General features: G+C 43.9%; 1 protein-coding gene across 2 annotated transcripts in view; it reads left to right on the top strand.

Moving 5' to 3' along the window:
* Positions 1-16818, top strand: part of frmd3 (FERM domain containing 3) — a gene marked incomplete at its 5' end in the record, with an annotated part of 102446 nt that extends 85628 nt beyond the window's left edge. The window contains 2 exons of one of the 2 annotated variants that reach the window (XR_013817351.1): positions 10525-11236; positions 16523-16818. Coding sequence is in view for 1 of the 2 variants with exons in the window: in XM_079827689.1 (XP_079683815.1) it covers positions 10525-11177 (653 nt within the window). Of the gene's footprint in view, positions 1-10524; positions 13544-16522 lie in introns of those variants that run through there. The other variant, XM_079827689.1, reaches the window with a different exon arrangement.
* Positions 16819-21488: the final 4670 nt, after the last annotated feature.

Below are 21488 nucleotides of genomic sequence, written 5' to 3'. Positions count from 1 at the left end.
GACAGAATGGAGAAAAAAACTTGGGAGAAACCAGGCTAGAACCCATTCCGCTTGTCAATAGTATAACTAATAAAACATTTACATAATAATGATGATTAAGCCTACACTAAAACCAGAAAATGAATAATTAAACCAAATTAATTCACAACATTGTAGTACAATAGTGTAGTCATTATAATGTTATTTCAGGAGCTTTTGTTAAATGTCAGGACTTAAATGTTTTCATCTATTATTTTAGATTTGGTATAACTGACCAAAATATAACATTAAATATTGACTTAATTTATAGGTTGTAATCAGTGTTGGTTGTAACTAGTTACTAAGTAACTAGTTACTGTAATTTAATTACTTTTTGAACAAAATACTGTGTAAAGACTAGAACAATTATATATAATACAATAGTGGAATTAACATCAAATCTAACTTTAAAATGCATGTTAAATGCATCCTTCTCATATTTGTAATACTTTGGTCAGTTAATATGAATAATTGATGTAGTTATTTTTATGTATTTGAATGAATTAAAAGAGCCGTTTCCTTTCGTTCAGTCACTACGACGTAACGTTAGTGACTAACGAATGGGGGTTTCGCTTAGAAGCCTATCAACTTCGAGTTTAGAGAAAACGCCCAATGGCGTGCCAATGCCATGGGGCATGCGGAATTTGCATACGTAACTCCGCCTCACTGCGTGAGTATATAAGGAAGTACGAGGCAATATCGCATTATGTTTCTGCTTTCGGAGCCAAGAGTACCTACCTCTTCACTCCTACAGCCTTCTGAGACTCTGTCAGCTTCTTCGAGACGAGCAGCTTTCCAGTCGGTGTTGGTGTGACGGCGCGTTCCAGTGATCGCATACTTCCAGCCTGCTGATCTGTGCAGTGGTCCGCCTGACAGCTGGTGTGTGTTTCCCTGGGCGCTTCGGCATCGACTGCAAAAGTTTCCTCTCACAAAAAGAGCTTGCACGTGACACGTCCTTTTCAGGATGTTTCGTCCGTGCACTTCTGGGTGCGGTAGATCCCTTTTTTCTTTTGACGGGCATGAGCGCTGCGTGACGTGTTTGGGCTTTCAGCACGCTCAGGCAGCGCTTGTGGATGACTCATGTTCCCTCTGCGGGAACCTGGCCATCTCGATGCTTCGATCAAGACTCCGTGAGTTTCGTGCTGATGCCGGAACGAGAGTCCCCTCTGCCACCCCCCAATCTGCGGTCTCCCCCGGAGGCGGCACTTTGGCTGGTGGCCAGGGTGATCTGAGGGTGACGGTGTGGAACAAAGCTCCGACGCTAGTTCCTCGGCCCACACCCCCCTCTCAAGCACCTGACCCGGCCCGTGCTCAGGCGTCTACATCGGGGCCGGCTCCTGCTGTCCCGACTGTGGCGCTTGGCACGGCGGAAGAGGAAGTGATGTCTATCGCCGCATCACAAGGTGGGCTGGAGTCATCTGAGGATGATGATTCGGCTGTGCTGCCACCTTCGGGTGCGCCAGCATTGCCCGAGTCGGACCCAGAATTGACAGCCATGCTGTCTCGGGCCGCTGCAGCGCTTGGACTGGAGTGGAACCCTCCACCTCAGCCCAAGCGTTCGCGGTTGGATGATTGGTTTTTGGGGGCGGCGCGCCCGGACACCCGTCCGGCCGCTCCTCCAATACCTTTCTTCCCCGAGGTGCATGAAGAGGTCGCGCGTTCCTGGAAGTCCCCGTTGTCTTCCTGTGAACGTTTGGTGAACTCTTCCGCCTTCACCTCCCTCGATGGAGCCGCGGCTCATGGGTACACTGGGGTCCCCCCAGTCGAACGTTCTGTTGCGATGCAACTGTGTCCACAGAGCGCTTCGTCCTGGCGTGGTGACCCAAAGCACCCCTCCAAAGCCTGTAGGTTTTCGTCATCCCTGGTGGCGAAGTCCTATAGAGCTGCGGGGCAGGCCGCCGCTTCTTTGCATACCATGGCAACTCTTCAGGCTTACCAAGCCAAGTTGCTGTGTGATATGCACGAGGGGGGGGCTGATCCAGGACTCAGCAATGAGTTGCGTGCCGCCACCGACCTCGCTCTCCGGGCGACGAAGGTGACCGCACGCTCCCTGGGTCAGGTGATGTCCACAAATGTGGTCCAGGAGGGACACCTATGGCTCACCCTGGCCGATATGCACAACGCTGAGCGAACCCGTTTTCTCAACGCCCCCATATCCCAGGATGGGCTATTCGGCGGAGCGGTCGAGAGCTTCGCCCAACAGTTCTCGGCCGCTCAGGAGCAGACTGAGGCTATAAAACATCTCCTGCCCCGGCGGTCAGCTGCTGCCTCCACCCAACCGCCCGCGCAGGTGCCTCAGCCTGCTCGCCGCCGAGGACGCCCTCCTGCGGCTCCCTCTGCCTCTGCGCGGCCCGGGTGAAGGCTGCTGCTTGGGTGGCGCAGAGGCAGCCGCAGGAAGGCGTCCCCGTCCGCTCCAGCCCCGCAGCCCGCGAAGAAACGCCAGGCTAAGCGGCGCTCCTGATGTGGACGGCTCAGGGATGGGCAGTTCTTTCCAGGAGACGGCGGCAGGGCCGCTCCTTCCCCCGGTGGAGGGCCGGGGGAGAATCTTTTGTTCAGGGGGCCAGCAGCACCCTAATGTGGTTAAAGAAAGAACTAACAATCCCATCCCTGAGCCCCCAGAGATCGGTGACGGCAGTGTGCGCCACCCTCGGGTCTCGCCACTCTCGTCCCTCTCTGTCGCCAGCCCCCTGGCAGAGCAGACCCCAGCGGAACGCAAGTCCTTCCCTGGTCTCCTCTGTCAGGGCGCAGCCGTTAACCGTGCCCCGACCCCGGGACGCCCAACAGCCTCCCCTGTCCGGGCCGGAAACGCTGCCTCGCTGCCCCACCCAGGGTACGTCTGCCGTCCGTATGACCCCGTTGGTGCAGTCTCTGGAAGCTTGGCTTCAGCTTCCGGGGCTGTCCCGCTGGGTTGCCCGGACCGTCAGGCTCGGCTACGCGATTCAGTTCGCGCAGGCTCCTCCCCGTTACAGGGGAGTCCGCTATACCGTGACCGGGGCCCATGCCCCCATCATGCGTGCGGAGATTGCCACTCTACTGGCGAAGGGTGCGATCGAGCCTGTCCCTCCAGCCGAAATGAGGTCGGGGTTCTACAGCCCCTACTTCATTGTACCCAAGAAAACCGGTGGGTTACGACCAATCCTGGACCTTCGCATCTTGAACCGATCCCTTCACCGGCTTCCGTTCAAGATGTTGACTGCGAAACGCCTTTTCCAATGCGCTCGTCCTCTCGATTGGTTTGCAGCGATCGACCTGAAGGACGCCTACTTCCATGTCTCCATCCTTCCTCGACACAGACCGTTCCTACGGTTTGCTTTAGAGGGGGCGGGCATATCAGTACGCGGTTCTCCCATTCGGGCTATCTCTGTCCCCTCGCGTCTTCACGAAGATCGCCGAGGCAGCCCTTGCGCCCCTTCGGCAGCACGGGGTTTGCATCCTGAACTACCTCGACGACTGGCTCATACTGGGCCACTCTCGAGAGCAGGTTTGCGGACACAGAGATCTGGTTCTCCACCACTTAGCCCGTCTGGGCCTTCGGGTCAACTGGGAAAAGAGCAAACTTTTCCCCGTGCAGAGGATCTCTTTTCTCGGTATGGAGATCGACTCGGTCGCCATGTACGCGCAGCTTTCGAGCGCGCGCGCGCAGTCTCTGCTGACTTGCCTCCGTCAAATCGAGAGCAAGAGTGCGGTTCCACTGAAACTATTTCAGAGGCTCCTGTGGCATATGGCATCTGCAGCCGCGGTAACGCCGCTCGTATTGCTTCATATGAGACCGCTTCAGCACTGGCTTCGCGATCGAGTCCCGAGATGGGCATGGCAGTCTGGCACGCTCCGGATCCAAGTGACTCGGGCCTGCTTACAGACGCTCACCCCGTGGTTTTCTTCGGGCCGGTGTGCCCTTAGAACGAGTTTCCAGGCATGTTGTCGTATCGACGGATGCCTCTGCCACGGGCTGGGGTGCCATGTGCAATGGACAAGCAGCCGCGGGCTCCTGGACAGGACCCCAGCGCCTCCTGCATGTCAATTGCCTCGAGTTGCTGGCAGTACGGTTTGCCCTGCACCGCTTCCGAGCGCTGCTGAGGGACCAACATGTGCTTGTCCAGACAGACAACACGGCCGTAGTAGCGTACATCAACCACCAGGGCGGTCTACGCTCCCGCCGTATGTCTCAACTCGCCCGCCATCTCATTCTATGGAGTCAGAAGCGCCTGAGGTCCCTTCGTGCTGTCCATATTCCGGGAGTCCTGAACCACGCAGCCGACGAGCTCTCGCGGTTTTAGCCTCTCCCGAGAGAATGGAGACTCCATCCCCAGATGGTTCAGCTGATTTGGGAACAGTTCGGCGACGCACAGGTAGATCTGTTTGCCTCCCACGACTCTTCCCACTGCAGCCTGTACTATTCCCTGACCGAGGGCACGCTCGGCACGGATGCACTGGCGCACAGCTGACCGCGGGGCCTACGCAAATATGCGTTCCCCCCAGTGAGCCTACTCGCACAGCTCCTGTGCAAGATCAGGTAGGACAAGGAGCAGGTCCTCTTGGTCGCCCCGTACTGGCACGGCCGGACCTGGTTCCCCGAACTCGTACTCCTTGCGACAGCCCCTCCCTGGCCTATTCCTCTGAGACCGGACCTCCTTACTCAGAGACGGGGCACCCTATAGCACCCGCGTCCCGACCTCTGGAACCTCCACGTGTGGCTCCTAGACGGGACGCGGCAGGTTTGAGTGGCCTACCACCTACGGTGGTCGCCACCATCACTTCCGCTAGGGCAGAGTCCACTCGGCATGCCTATGCGTTGAAGTGGAACCTCTTCGTCACCTGGTGCTCTTCCCGCCAAGAAGACCCCTGGAAATGCCCGATCGGGTCCGTGCTTGAGTTTCTCCAAGAGGGGCTGGAGCGAAGGCTGTCTCCCTCCACCCTCAAAGTATATGTGGCCGCAATATCTGCCCACCACGATCTCTTGGAGAGCAAAAAGGTAAGTCAGCACGACCTGGTCATCAGGTTCCTGAGGGGAGCCAGGAGACTGAATCCTCCTCGCTCTCCTCTCGTACCCTCTTGGGACCTCGCAGTAGTGTTAACTGCTCTGCAGAGACCTCCCTTTGAGCCTTTGCCGTCGGTTGATATTAAGTTCCTGTCTATGAAGACGGCTCTGCTGACCGCATTGGCCTCAGTTAAGAGGGTCGGGGACCTGCAGGCATTTTCGGTTGACAAAGCGTGCCTGGAATTCGGGCCGGCTAACTCTCACGTGATCCTGAGACCCCGGCCTGGATATGTGCCCAAGGTTCCTACCACTCCGTTTAAGGACCAGGTGGTGAACCTGCAAGCGCTGCCTTTGGAGGAGGCAGACCCAGCCTTGGCATTGCTCTGTCCAGTACGCGCCCTCTGCGCCTACGTAGACATGACGCAGTGTTTCAGGACCTCAGACCAGCTCTTTGTCTGTTATGGTGGAGAGCGGAAGGGAAGTGCTCTCTCAAAGCAAAGGCTGTCTCACTGGATAGTGGACATCATTGCTTTGGCTTACCAGCAGCGAGGTCGACCATGTCCCCTTGGTGTGAAGGCACACTCCACCCGGAGTGTGGCCTCCTCTTGGGCTCTAGCGCATGGCGCCTCGCTAGCAGACATCTGCAGAGCTGCAGGCTGGGCGACACCCAACACATTCGCCAGATTCTACAATCTCCGAGTGGAGCCAGTGTCCGACTATGTACTCGCCCCCCGAGGGGCCGGTGATGGGCCAGGCTCAGGTGTCTTCGCTTGCTCGCCACTCCACTCCACGGACTGGATACGTGCGATATTTCCTCAGGTGAGCTTCCCGAGAGCCCTGAGCTCCTCCAGCACTGTCAACGCCGACATCAGTTCTGTCTGCCCTTTGAGCCCAGACCCTCATGTCCGGCCAGGTGCCCCATGTGCATGGTTCCCTCCGGCGACCCCCACATGTGTATTTCACCGTAAGTCTCCGCAGTGAGCGGGTTTCTTCCCTTGGCGTGTCCCCGCCACCCCTAGGGTTAAAAATCCACCTTCGGCTGGTACCTAGAGATCTTCCATATGCAGCCCTTAGTGGGTCAAATGTGTCTCTTAAGTCCTCCCCACGGGTAGGCTTTTTGGCATTCCCTCACTGGGATATGCTTCCCAGTGTACCTTGGTATTCCTGTGTTAAGTGGGAGTCCTTCGTCCGTATTAGTCTTACGACAGGGTACTCACACTTACGCAGGGCACTGGAAGACAGCTGAGTGGCGGGATTATATTGGGACCCCCATTCGTTAGTCACTAACGTTACGTCGTAGTGACTGAACGAAAGGGAACGTCTCGGTTACGGATGTAACCCTCGTTCCCTGAGGAGGGAACGGAGACGTAACGTCCCCTTGCCACATCAGCTGTGCTACCTGGAACGCAGGAGTTCAGTCTTGGCTCCTCAAGCAGGTAACATAATGCGATATTGCCTCGTACTTCCTTATATACTCATGCAGTGAGGCGGAGTTACGTATGCAAATTCCGCATGCCCCATGGCATTGGCACGCCATTGGGCGTTTTCTCTAAACTCGAAGTTGATAGGCTTCTAAGCGAAACCCCCATTCGTTAGTCACTAACGTTACGTCTCCGTTCCCTCCTCAGGGAACGAGGGTTACATCCGTAACCGAGACGTTTCATGTCTATCATTTAATCACTTAACTAGTCCAGGTTGATATAGAATTTAGATAGTAATTAGTAATAAGTCATTAAATACTTTTTGGAGAGAGTAATTTGTACAGTAATCTAATTACACTATTGAAGATGTAATTAGTAGTAATTAATTTATTTTTAAGAGTAACTTACCCAACACTGGTTGTTATTAATTATTATTTTTTATTATATTATTATTATATAATTAAAGAATGCTTTGGAATATAGACCTAGTTTGGTCTTGTTTTAAAGACTAATTATTGCTGAAGTGATAGCACTTAAAAAAATGAAAGTATGAAAAAGTTATGGAAGTTTGAATTGACTGTGAATCTAATCTACTGTACTACATATTTTTTATTTTATATACAATATATATTTTTCAAAGCCATATGTCTAACCAAGATAAGTTCCAAATTCGAAGTTGATATCACAAAAATTGCAGTTCCTATGAGATTTTGTTTAGGCGCTATTCCAAAAATATATATATATATATTATGTATTCTCCTGCAACAAAATATCACAAAATATGGAATCTTGAGACCTTTCCAACACTCTAAAAAATGCTCAAAAAAAGCAATTGGGTTGTTTTAACCCAGTGGTTGGGTTAAATGTTTGCTTAAAACAACCCAATCGCTGGGTTAAAACAACCCAATTGCTGATTTAGTCCATTTTCAACCCAACTTGGGTTGTTTTTAACCCTGCATTTTTTAGAGTTTAGAAAAGGTTTTGATGACAAAGTTTCCATCGTAACACAACGTCCAATTTCAAAACGGTTTTCACAGGATGAATTTTGAGTTCATAAGCTTTCCAATAAACCATTTTCATCAAAAAATTGAAGATGACTTTGTACATTGCTATGACTACAAACCATGCAGGGGAGGGCAGTGGATGTCTAATTTTATGTCAAATGACGTACTTTTCTTTTCTTTCTTTAACATCTTTCACATTCTTTAGGAAAATCACCCTCATATTACATTATTGTTGCATCTAACGGTTACCATGGCGTCCGTGATGGTCTGTTGCTATAATGACTGTTACATCCTCCTGGGTTAAATGGCTCTTTATGTCGCTATGGTGACATCTTTTTTTGCCCATGCCTGCATCTACTTGCTTAAGTGTGTTTCTGTATAAGGTGTTCAATAGATAACTCATGATTATCCAATTAGTTTGACAAATATTACATTTCAGGCACTGTTAAGTGGCTGTCAATGCTGATGCCCTGAAATCTAGTACGCCCTGTCAATTACGGATCATTTAATTACACAGTGTGGAATTATTGCTTTCAATCCAACAATCCAGTTTTTATGTGAAGAAATGTGAATTATTTTTCAATATCAGCTTTTAAAATATCATTGGGAAATGAGAGGATGGTTATGTTAGATGGCATTACAGAGGTCTGTGTGTGTTAGAGAATAGTTGCATGGAGAAGCATCGACGTCAGTGACAACTTAGCCGGGAGACTCGTCTTAATCCACACTACCCAGGCAGCTGGGTCTATATTTAGACGGGACTTGTCTAAAGAACACAGGCTGCAGCCGTGCCTCTCAACTGCTGTGTAAACACATGCAACATGCACACTACAAGAGCAAAAGCTTTTAACTGCAATTGTTTGCACGCCACAATGACAATATTTTAGTTAGTTCAAAGGATTTGACTGTTATAATTGTGGGTCATTCTTGGGTCATTTCTGTTTATTATATACATACATATTTATGTATTAGAAAATCTTATTAGGCATATTTGAAACAGGAGTCATTTGATGACATATTAAAAGACTCTATTTAAGGATTACAGTGCAGCCCTCAAATATATATATATATACACCGATCAGGCATAACATTATGACAGGTGAAGTGAACACTGATTATCTCTTCATCACGGCACCTGTTAGTGGGTGGGATATATTAGGCAGCAAGTGAACATTGTGTCCTCATAGTCCATGTGTTAGAAGCAGGAAAAGGGGGCAAGCGTAAGGATTTGTGCAAGTTTGACAAGGGCCAAATTGTGATGGCTAGACGACTGGGTCAGAGCATCTCCAAAACTGCAGCTCTTGTTTCCGGTCTGCAGTGGTCAGTATCTATCAAAAGTGGTCCAAGGAAGGAACAGTGGTGAACCGGTGACAGGGTCATGGGTGGCCAAGGCTCATTGATGCACGTGGGGAGCGAAGGCTGGCACGTGTGGTCCGATCAAACAGACGAGCTACTGTAACTCAAATTGCTCAATAAGTTAATGCTGGTTCTGATAGAAAGTTGTCAGAATACACAGTGCATCACAGTTTGTTGTGTATGGGGCTGCATAGCCACAGACCAATCAGGGTGCCCCTGCTGACCCCTGTCCACTGCAGAAAGTGCCAACAGTGAGCATCAGAACTGGACCACGGAGCAATGGAAGAAGGTGGCCTGGTCTGATGAATCACGTTTTCTCTTACATCACGTGGATGGACGGGTGCATGTGCGTCACTTACCTGGGGAACACATGGCACCAGGATGCACTATGGGAAGAAGGCAAGCCGGCAGAGGCAGTGTGATGCTTTGGGCAATGTTCTGCTGGGAAACCTTGGGTCCTGCCATCCATGTGGATGTTACTTTGACACATACCACCTACCTAAGCATTGTTGCAGACCATGTACACCCTTTCATGGAAACAGTATTTCCTGGTGGCTGTGTCCTCTTTCAGCAGGATAATGCGCCTGCCACAAAGCAAAAATGGCTCAACAACGAGTTTGAGGTGTTGACTTGGCCTCCAAATTCCCCAGATTTCAGTCCAATCGAGCATCTGTGGGATGTGCTGAACAAACAAGTCCAATCCATGGAGGCCCCACCACGCAAATTACAGGACTTAAAGAATCTGCTGCTAACATCTTGGTGCCAGAAACCACAACACACCTACAGAGGTCTAGTGGAGTCCATGCCTCAACGGGTCAGGGCTGGTTCGGCAGAAAAGGGGGGACCAACACAATATTAGGAAGGTGGTCATAATGTCATGCCTTATCGGTGTAGAATTCTAGTATCACTCGTTTCATTTTGCATTGTAATTAATCACAGATAAAAATTTGGGAAAAACTAATAATAACCTACAACATTTGTCTTTGAAAACATGTTTTGTGTCAAATGTCTTGGTGTTGAATGTTAATGGGATTCTAATCCAAAAAGGTCTGGTAGTTAATTAACTTTTCATATATCATCACATTACACCACAGTGATATTCTTCTGCTTTTTGCCAAGTACAATATTTTTTGTATTATGTTTGCCCTATAATAGAATAGACACATAATGAATATTACTTTCTTATAAACTTACTTGATAATAATAATAAGAAAGATGAGAGAAGGGGGAAATGTCACATCATCCTAAGGTTAACTCCTTAAGCTTCATGAGCACGTGCACGGGTTGAAGCGCTATTTTTTCATTTTCTGACAAACGTCAGAAAATGAATAAAACATTTTAGAAAATAGAAATTAATTAATCTAAATAGAAACTAATTATAGGTACAATTTTTGAAATTCATTTTAATGATGATGAATGGAGACGATGAATTAAATGAGGAATAAAATGTTTTATTTTAAAAGTTGTTTTGCCTTCCACATTCGCAAATCTATCAAATAATGTGCGTTCAAGTCAATACTGTTTCTTTTTTTCTTTTTTACAATATGCATCATTTCAACGCAGCTTTACAGAAAGTCGTACTGTTATATCAGTGGCTGGGTGATATGACAATATAAATTGATGATACAAGTGATCCTCACGATTTTAGATAATGACCTGTATGTCCTTCAGGAAATGCTGAAATAACAGCGTCAAATAAATACTGTGAATTTTCAGTGATTAACGCAACCAATTGTTTACTCCGCAGGACTCTCGGCTTTGAAAGAATCGGTTCGTCTGTCCCCACTGAAACCATCGGTCACTCCTGAGGAAGCCGAGATGGAGGAGAGGGAAAACCACAGTCAGGAGAGACGAGAAGACGAGGCAGCCAATAGGACGAGAGCAGATGAGGAAAGGAGAGAGATACATGTAGACAATGAAGACGACGGGTGCAGCACTCTCACCATATCTGACACTGCGTACAGCCCGTGCGCCAGCATGGTGCCGACACCAGTGGAGGATGGTCAGGGTGGCCTAGACCTGCTGTTCCAGAGCCCCGCGCGCTTGCTGAAGGAGCTGCACGCCGATCCAGAAATGCAGGTGGAGCTTCAGGCGGAGAGGGAGAGGGAACTCGCCAGAGAGGCGTATCGTCAGTCGCTGTGTAACCCGTCGAACGGGCGGCAGCAGATGCAGGCCTGCCTGCGCAGTGCCGCCCGTCTGGTGGTGATGGCCACCGGCCTCCTCATGATTCTACTTCCCCTCCTCCTCGTCCTGCTGGAGTCGGACCTGGACATCTCGTTCTTGCATGATATCCGCCAGACGCCCGAGTTTGAGCAGTTCCACTACGAGTACTACTGCCCCCTGCGACGCTGGTTCCTCTGCAAACTCGAACTCATAACGGAGCAGCTATGGGGCGACTGAGGCTCAACGTCCTACAGGAACTACAGGGAACGGGGGCGGGAATGAAATGGAATGGGCAGGTTTGCTCTCCTACATTACATGATTTATCCATTCACATCTTTTGCAAATCCCGCCAGTACGTTCATAGCAGTAACCTGAGGCAGTGTCCCGGCTGTAGTTTTCTAGTGTTTTATAAGTAGCATTAGACAGCAGCATGTGCCTGTTGAAAGTCTCAGACGGTTCACTCAACTTCATAAAGGATATATGAAAAGCACAGCTCTGATAGAAGTGCATCTTACATTTCAACATTGACAGTGGATATGTACGCCTTTTCAATATTTTTCATTCATTTCACATGCCTGTTGTCATTAAAAAAGGTATCGGCCAGGGTCCAAAATTAACTTTTTGCCTTGCCTGTCAGTGGTGGGATTCTGAAATCTTCAATGGAAAAGAATTCTGGGGGAAAAAAAGATTAAGCAGCACAACTGTTTTCAACATTGATAATATTAAGAAATGTTTCTTGACACTGAAACCTGGAGTAATGGAGTAATTTACATATTAAAAAAAATGAATATAGAACATTTTAATTTGTAATATTCAACAGTAATACTGTTTTACTGCATTTTGATCAAATAAATACAGGCTAGGTGAGCATAAGAGACCTTTTAGAAAGTCTGTCCATACCAAACTTTTGAACAGTAGTGTATATTTATATATTTGCAAAAAACAAAGTCAGCTCTGACTTGCCAACGGAATCACATTTTTTTCAAAAATAATCAATTCTTATACTTGACTCTTTTGAGTTGATTCTTTTGGGTTGACTCCCCATCAGCTCAAGCAGCACATACTAGTGAATCTCTTTGTAAAACACCAAAATTCTATTTACCCCAAAGACCCATTATGACTTTGTTTTGTTGGCCTCCTAACTTAATTTCCGATGGTAGATTTGTTAGAAGAGGCAACATGTTTTCTTTTTTTGCAACTGATTCACTTATTCCAGTGAGGGTCAGAGGTTATGGAAACTTGTTTTAGCCACACAATAAAATATACAAAAAAGGTAATTGCGACTTTTTATCTCACACTTTTTTTCTTGCAATTCTGAGTTTATACCTCACTATTTTGGGAATAAAAAAGTCTGATTTGCAAGATATAAACTCGCAATTCTGAAGTTATAAAGTTCAAATTGTGAGATCTAAACTCGCAACTATGAGAAAAAAAGTCAGAATTGTGAGATAAAAAGTCGCAATTTCCTTTTCATTTTTTTATTCTGTGGCGGAAACAAGCTTTCATAAGAAGGTCACTGTTTAAACGGTGCATTAGGTTACGTAACTAGCCAAACTGGCCAGCAAAACACTCACTTCTTCACCAAAGCCAATTTTTCCATTCGCATTTGATGCTTACCAAAGTTAATTTTGGATCCTTATACCAGCTTCAGTGTGAAATCCTGTATAAAGAGTCCATTTCAAATGATTTGATGTCTTTGACTCAATCAACAACACAAATAAACCACGGCAAAATGTAGAAGAGGCACAGGCAGGTAATGAGCTCGGACCCGCTTCCCTAAATCGACGTATTCCTTAAAATCTAATCAGCCATTAAGACAAGCGTATTTTGACCTCATAACACTGTATTGGAATAAACGTTCTCAGCCTCTCGCAGAGCAACACACACACACACACAGACACACACACAGAGAGATATGAGAGCGAGGGCAAGCTATACATGCTAAAACTTAATATCTGTTTTTAAATTTTTATACATTTTTATGTGACGCTTACAGTTACTTATATTTTTCAGCAAAAAAACCTAAGTTAACTTATTTAAACTGATTTACACTAAAAGGTGGTGTAGAAGTGAAATATTTTTATTATCGCCAATAGTTTACCATAAAATGCTGTGCCGTGTTTTTTATATAGAATAGCACAAAATATAGAACAGATTTTGATTTTGTTTTTTCAGATTTTCAGATGTCATGAGCAGAAGAGAGAGGCTCTTATGAAACGGATCACTGTAATCACACAACATACATAAACACAAAATACATAACCAAAATGCGTGAAATGCCACAAATTCACATATCAAGCATAATTAAAGAACATAAGTGTTGTGTCAATATAATTTTGGGGAACTCAAAAGATTGAACGTATTGAAACAATGAAAGTGCAGCTAATAAAATTTACTTTACAAACTGTCCATTTGGCCCAGAAACATTGTGAAATCTATATTTTATTTGCCCAGCTGGCTCTTCTTTATAGTTATCTTTCATTTTGATGGTGTAAATTGTATCAGTGAAGGGTTACAGTCACACAACTTGATTTTATTCAAGGGGAATTGATCGAATCATGAAATGTTTTTGTCCATGATTAATTTCGCTTTGGATGTTTGATAAAAAAAAAAAAAATGTGGTTTGTTTTTCTATATATTCATTTTTATATCCCCATGCATGCTAAACCAGAAAAAACTGTGATGGCTTGTTCCATTGACACTTTTTTCAATGTATCAATTGCTTATCCTCATGCCATCCCCAATGTATACGACTTCCTTTCTTCAGATAAACTTAAATGAAGATTTTTGGGAAATTTGACTCTTGAAAAACCACACACAGTGATAGTGGCGATAATCCATATGAATCGGTTGCATCTTAGCGATGGTCCACTTAAGACATTCTACTAAGTAACTTTGCAACTAACTGTCATTAGAGTACACTGTTAGGTTAGGGTGGCATGTAGTACTTTAAGGCCGCATTTACACTGCAGGTCTTGATGCACAATTCCGATTTGGTAACTATATCCGATTTTTTGACGACCCGCTTACATCATCTTTTAAAAGCGACCCGTATCCGATATTTGCATTTACACTATACACTGGCAAAACAGCCCAAGATGTTCTGACCCGGAAAAGGAAGTAAAATGGCGCGATATGTAATGGACGCAATGGATGCAGACGGAATGATTATTCAATGTTTTGCTTTCCGCACTCTCTTTAAAGGTCAGCAAAATATTGCTCTCGTAAGGCAGAGAAAAAAGAGGAGAGCCCTTGTCGCGCCATTAGTGTCATGTGATCGCATCTTGTGTCCACCTGAGTTGACGTCATTCGCCTCCGTCTTTTTTTCAGTTACGTACGACTCGCATTTACCGGGGAATATCCGAATTGACCGCTTACATGGCAGACGTAAATGCACGTATCCGAATCATTTCGGATTTATTACCACATATGAGTGAGGCCTGAATCCGATCTGAGGATATCGGAATTCATGCGTTTTTTCCCTGCTTACACATTCATGTCATAACGGATCTGTGCCACATGAGAGGGAACAGTCGGAATTGGGTCACTTGAACCTTGCAGTGTAAATGGGGCTATAGTTAGTAGAATGTCTAAAGTGGACCATCAGTGTTACTGACGAATCAATGTATTCTGAAGAGAAACGATAGGTGTAAGACAAATACTAGTATGTTTTATGCTTTAACTTTTAAAATATAAATGATTGCTTCCAGTCTATTGGCATACAAACGTTCATATGAGGGACGTTGTGAGCTTCACAAAATAGAAATTGGCTGTAAGAAAATAGCTAAAGCATCGAAAATTCCCATTTCCACCATCAGGGGAATAATTAAGAAATTCCAGTCAACTAAAAATGTTAGGAATCTGCCTGGAAGAGGACGTGTGTCTATATCATCCTAATGCAGGAGAGTTTGAGTGGACAAAGACTCTCCAAGGATCACAGATGGAGAATTGCAGAGATTAGTTGAGTTTTGGGGTCAGAAAGACTAAAAAAAAAAATCAAACAGCCCCTACATGAACACATTTTGTCTGGGAAGGTTTAAAAAAAATCCTTCTTGCTCATCCAGAAACAAACTCCAGCATATTCAGTTGTCAGACACGACTGGAACTTCAGACGGGACCTGGTTCTGTGGTCAAATGGGTTTGATGCAAACATGGATAAAAAGTACCCCATGCCAACGGTTAAATATACCGCTGGATCTTTAATGTTGTGGGCCTATTTTTTTGCTGGAGGTCTTGGACATCTTGCTCAGATTCATGGTATCATGGATTCTAGTAAATACCAACAGATAAAAAATCTAAACCTGACGGCCTCTGCTAGAAATCTTATAATGGGCCGTGGTTGGATCTTTCATCAGGACAATGATCCAAAACAAACATCAAAATCAACACAAAAATGTGTTACTGAGCACAATATGAAGCTTCTGCCATGGCCGTCCCAGTCCCCTGACCTGAACCCTATAGAAAATGAGTGGGGTGAACTGAAGAGAAGAGCTGGGAATCTGTAGAATCTGGAGAGATTCTGTATGGAGGAATGGTCTCTGATCTCTTGTCAGGGGTTCTCCAAACTCATAGCAAAAGGAGGTTGCAAAAAGTATTGAATAAAAGGGTGCCATTAATTGTGGCCAACGTGTATTGAAGATCCCTCCCCCCTTCAATTCTTTTACTTCAATGAAATGCTTCAATGAAACGCACTTGTTACAACCAAGAGGCAACCTCCCGCAGTTTCTCTTGGAGCCAATACGGAAGTGACTTAAACTGCAATTCATCGACTGGCCACTAGGGCCACACAGGCTCCAAAAGGGAGCCGAATCTCATTGAGCCCCATGTTAAAATGCCCTACTTTACAGCAGAAAAAAAACATGTTTACAGCCTGGTACAAATTGTGGTTTTGGTCGATACGGTTAATTTTGCCCTTCATGACAACTGTGAGGGGGTGATTTTTTTTTTAATAACTCATTTGTGTACATTATATAAAGCCTTAAAGTTCTGCATAATTAAGGGCGTGGCCACTTTGAGTGACCATTTATCTGCTGTCTGTTAGTCATCGCGTCACCTCAGCTCCACCCACGTCCCGCCTCTTTGCCCATTTTCTGTTATCCGGGAGTGACGCGCGGTGACACGCTGCCAAGATGGCAACGGCCAGCTCGACCCTACTTTACGCTTCAAAACTGCTCTTCAGAATCCTATGGGTGACGTCACAGACACTACGTCCATATTTTTTTACAGTCTATGGTCACTTGTCATACAAGTAGACCAGAAGTAATGATTGATCCTTAAAAGAGTTTAAAATATTAGTGTTTTTCTTACAGCTATCTTTTGGCTTCAGAAGACATTGATCCATCCACTGGGGTCGTATGTGGTTTTTCAAACAAGAGGCACCCATTCACTTGTATTATATGGACTCGTAGAGATGGAATATTTTCCTAAAATAAAATCATGTGTGTTTATCTGAAGAAAGTAAGTCAAATACATTGGGGATGGCATGATGGTGAGTAAATGATGGGAGAATTAAATTTTTTGGGTGAACTATCCCTTTAAGATGATGATAATACATGGCATGATTACATTTGTGTTTCCTTCAGCGGTCCGGGATCAGACTGACGTTGATCTTCCTGACACAGGGCTTTGACCACATCCACATCAACTAATCAAATTAACACGGCTACTTGTGATGCAAATCTGATGTGATGTCACATCTGTTGCTGAGGTGATAGCAAAAGGGCTAATGACACATTTCTGTCAATGCATCACGCTCAACTGTATTGAGTTCTATATAAAAAACCCTGATCGCTGATATTTACTGTCTAATAGCAGGTGGCTCTCTCAGGAACGTATGTCAAATACTGAAGGATCTTTAAAAAGCTGTTTATTTTCTGATAAAAAAGAAAAGAAAAGTAAATAAAACAAATATGCATATTAGCAGACAGGCATTTATATGGATACGTTATCGCAGAGAAAATATGTGATTGCTATTGTATGTTATTTGTGGCTCATTGTGTGGTTGATATTCCTACAGGCTCATATTTAATCATTATATTACCATTACAATATGTGCATCATCAAATCAAAATCAGAATAACACAACACATACTGCATAAGGTTGTGATTTAGTCATTATTCATTCATGTAAATTCATATTTCTTATGAATACTTTTTTTAAATTACATATTGTATATACACTACCAGTCAAATCTTGGACACGCACTTTTTCATGATATTAATATCAATAGTTAATATTAATTTTGACACGTCTCGATCGCCCCCAGGTGGTTGGTCCCAGTATAGCTCATAACCCCTGTCCCTCCATGTATTCTAATGGACGCGAGACAAACTAAACAATCACATTACACATAAAAAATGTTTTTCCCAAAGATGGTTTCTGTCATTTTAGGCAGATTTTATCACGCTGATTTCATTTCCAGTGTTCGTTTTTTAAATAAGTTTAGTTTTAGTTAGTTATTTGATGCTATAAAAACGGGGGATGTGACGTCATGATTGACAGCTGAGATTGACGGCTTCTGTGAGTGAAGTTGTCACTGAGGCACTAACAGACTTTTTCCGGGAGGAGATTAGAGCTTTAGCTTTAATTTCTACATTTCCATAACTGTTTATTTCACACCGACATAATGAATTGTTCTGCATCTGCGAGAGTGTGGGCGGGCTTTTGAAATTGTGGCTCTACTTCCTGCTCTCTACTGCGCAGACTCCGGTCCTGAGGTCACTACTGCGCAGACTCTGTCCCAAAACGGCGCAAGATGTCAGAGCAATATTCGGACGTTGGCGGCTTCACTTTTCTTTAGTGGAAGTTAGTGAAGACATGTCTTCCATATTTTTTTACGCTCTATGATCTAAACGCATGGTCTGAAGCGCACGGCACAGGTGCACTTGCGACGTGTCCGAATCCACTTTTGCTAGTTTAACAATGGGAAAAGGGCACACCAGGCGCATGGTCTAAAAGAGTTGTACTTAGTCTCTTAATGAGTAATGTGTGTGTTTTGGGCGTAACGTGCAATAAAACAATCAGAGTCTCATCTCCCATTCCCTTTAAATTCGCTATTTACATGGCGGAATTTGCGAGTGGAAAAACTGAACGCTTCTCAAAGAGCTCAGAATATGGCGTTTGACATCTTGCGCAGTTTTGGGACCGAGTCTGCGCAGTAGCGATCTCGGGACTGGAGCCTGCTCGGTAGAGAGCAGGAAGTAGAGCCTCGATATCAAAAGCCCGCCCACACTCTCACAGATGCAGAACAATTCATTATGTTGGTGTGAAATAAACAGTTATGGAAATGTAGAAATGACTGCTAAAGCTCCAATCTCCTCCCAAAAAAAGTCTCAGTGACAACTTCACTCAGAGAAGCCGTCAATCTCAGCTGTCAATCATGACGTTTTTATAGCATCAAATAACTAACTAAAACTAAACTTATTTAAAGAACGAACACTTGAAATGAAATCAGCATGATAAAAACTGCCTAAAATGACAGAAACCATCTTTGGGAAAAAATTATATGAAGTGTAATTTGATTGTTTAGTTTGTCTCCTATACTGGGACCAGACACCTGGGGGCGATTGAGGCTTCAGTTTCTAACAGGAGTGCTGCAGGCTTGGCCTGAACACACCTGGTTTTCAGACCAGCAAGCCCATGGGTGAACAGATGGGCACGAGTGCATTTGTTACTTAAACAACGTGGCGCTGGACTTGAAAATGATAACTGAGTCAGGCAAAAAACACTTGCGTCACGTCTGGCGCCACATGATGTGATAGCATGATAGTGCCCTATGTGTCTTTGACTACTATACACAAACTAAACTTTTGATACAATGCACTTTGTGTAATTTCTTTGATTACTTCTGTAATTCATTTCTGTAATTACATCTTTTCCTTACCCCATTTCCCACCCCAAGAAGCAAAAACGTTTTGCAAAACATGAATACAATTATACAAAGTACAATTATTTTTATGTAATTAAACTGTAGTTAAAGACACCTAATATAAAGTAGGACCTAGTATTTTATTAATTTTAAAGGGGCTATATGTAAAATTTAGAAACCTTTTTTATTAGCGACACCAGTGGCCGTTCAGTGAACTGCAGCCAGCAACTTATTGCTCGTGCTCGCACTCGTGCACACGCAATTTACCATAGACTGAACGTGATTCAAGGCCCTGATATATAGATTTTTCACACTCTTTGCTTAGAAGTAAAAAAAAGTTGGATATAGCTTTGCAATGATATACTGTTAGTGAACATCCAGACGCTGTCCGTGCTGCAATGAAAGATGTCTAGGCACTGTTTACACCTGGTATTAAGATGCGTTTTGGTTGGCGCTTTGAGCTTGTCCACTTTCATCCACTTCCAGAGGTAGAAAACACATTCGACCGGATTGCTTTCATAGTGTAGACGCTCATGTGGTCAAATGTGTTCAAACAGACACAAAAGACCGTCTACTCTTCGACTACTGACCTAATGCGTAAACATTATGGGAAGCGCTCTAGCCAGAGAGAATCTAAACTTTGTCAAGTTTGGTTTGGAGAGGAAAAACGTACCAAGCAGAATGTTCTCTCACCAATCCTGATTTCTAACACACACTCATCATTTGGCTGGTCTTTGCGGCTGTCAGAGCAGAAATGAAAGCCGATGCTCTCCATATGTTCATATGTAAATAGTGCAAACTCCACTTTTTACCGTTTTTGAATCCATTCATTGAATCCAGCCGATCTCCGGGTCTGGCGGTAGCACTTTTAGCATAGCTTAGCATAGATCATTGAATCTGATTAGACCGTTAGCATCTTGCTCAAAAAATGACCAAAGTGTCGATATTTTTCCTATTTAAAACTTGACTCTTCAGTAGTTACATTGTGTACTAAGACTGACGGAAAATGAAAAGTTGTGATTTTCTAGGCCGATATGGCTAGGAACTATATTCTCATTCCTGCGTAATAATCAAGGAACTTTGCTGCCGTACCATGGGTGCAATGATATTACGCAGCACCTTAAAATAGTCCCCTGCACGCTCCCTGTACATGATAACCCCTGAGGGAGGGGTTCTGGCCGACCAATCACAGTGCTTGCAGTTTAAATTGACGCGTTGTTACATTTTTGGAGAGGTGCACGTCAGGCTACACCATAGGCTACACCTGCTACACACCGCCTACAGCGAAGCTACGCTATACACTTGACGCAGAAGTATAATTTGGACTTTAGCTTGTCCATTAGATCGAAAGATCTGAAAAAACACATTCATTTACCCGCCCATAGACCCTCCCCTTGAAGAAATCAGAACAGAAGTGGTTGAAAGTGGACAAAAGAGACGGATTAAACATTACAGTATGGAATGGCTCTTTCGGCATTATCCTGAACATTGTATAAGCATTAGTTTCATGTGTCATAGAACGGAAGAAAGGCTCTCTGGAAAGCGTGTAAACGTCACATTCTTTTGATTTTCCCGGCAAAACATCTTCCTTCACATAAAAATCAGTCTACAGTGTAAAAAATTATATGATCAATAAGTTATGACAACATATGTTTTTTACATTACTTTAACTCATCACAATAAGTTAAGCATTTATTTACTTTTTCAAGTACTTTTTTTAACTTAGATTCAATTTTTTTTAACTCAATTTAATGTAATTTGAGTTTAAATAACTTACAGCTAAGTTGATTGCACTTAAAAATTGAAGGCAGCAACCTTTTTTTTTGTTACAGTGTACAGACTTTCATAGACATCCTAGGAATTCGGGGAAGGTCTCGTTTTTTTATTTTATTAACATTGGAAATAAAAAAGCAATTAATTAGTGCTGTGAAATCGATTAATCACATTCAAAATAAAAGTTTGTGTTTACATAATATATATGTGTGTACTGTGTATAATTATTATGTATATATAAATACACACACATGCATGTATATATTTTTTATATATATATGTATACATGCAAATATTTCATAAATATATTCATGTATGAATGTGTATTCAAATGTACATAATAATTATACACACACATATATATATATATATATATATATATATATATATATATATATATATATATATATATATATATATATATATATATATATATATATATATATATTATGTAAACACAAACTTTTATTTTGAATGTGATTAATCGATTTCACAGCACCACGATTAATACATGAAAATTATTACAAATAGCCCCGTTAAACATTTACATTTTTGTCTAATGGCTTATGGATAAATGTTCTGTAAAATGTTCATTAAAAACATTTGTGTAAGTTTGAGTTGGAGCGGATAGTAAAGGAAAACCAGAATCTATTTAAATTGGATTTGCAATGTTATTTGGTCAGTACATAATTCAATTTGCGTTATATCATAGTGGTAATGGTTATTATTATTATTCATATTTTAGAATAATTGACTAGAAAAAGTGTGTCCAAACTTTTCACCGGTAGTGTGTACGTCCACATACACTGAATATTAAAACACTGACTAGTTGTCCTTCTGCATGCATACGTCTGTAAATACTGTGAAAAGAAAATGTCATTCTCATTTCAAGTGTCTGACCTTGTGT

This window comes from Gobio gobio (genome assembly GCF_949357685.1).
Source record: "Gobio gobio genome assembly, chromosome: 10".
NCBI lineage: Eukaryota > Metazoa > Chordata > Actinopteri > Cypriniformes > Gobionidae > Gobio > Gobio gobio.
Note: the sequence above shows the minus strand (reverse complement) of the source record. Positions and strands in the feature narration are given on the sequence as shown.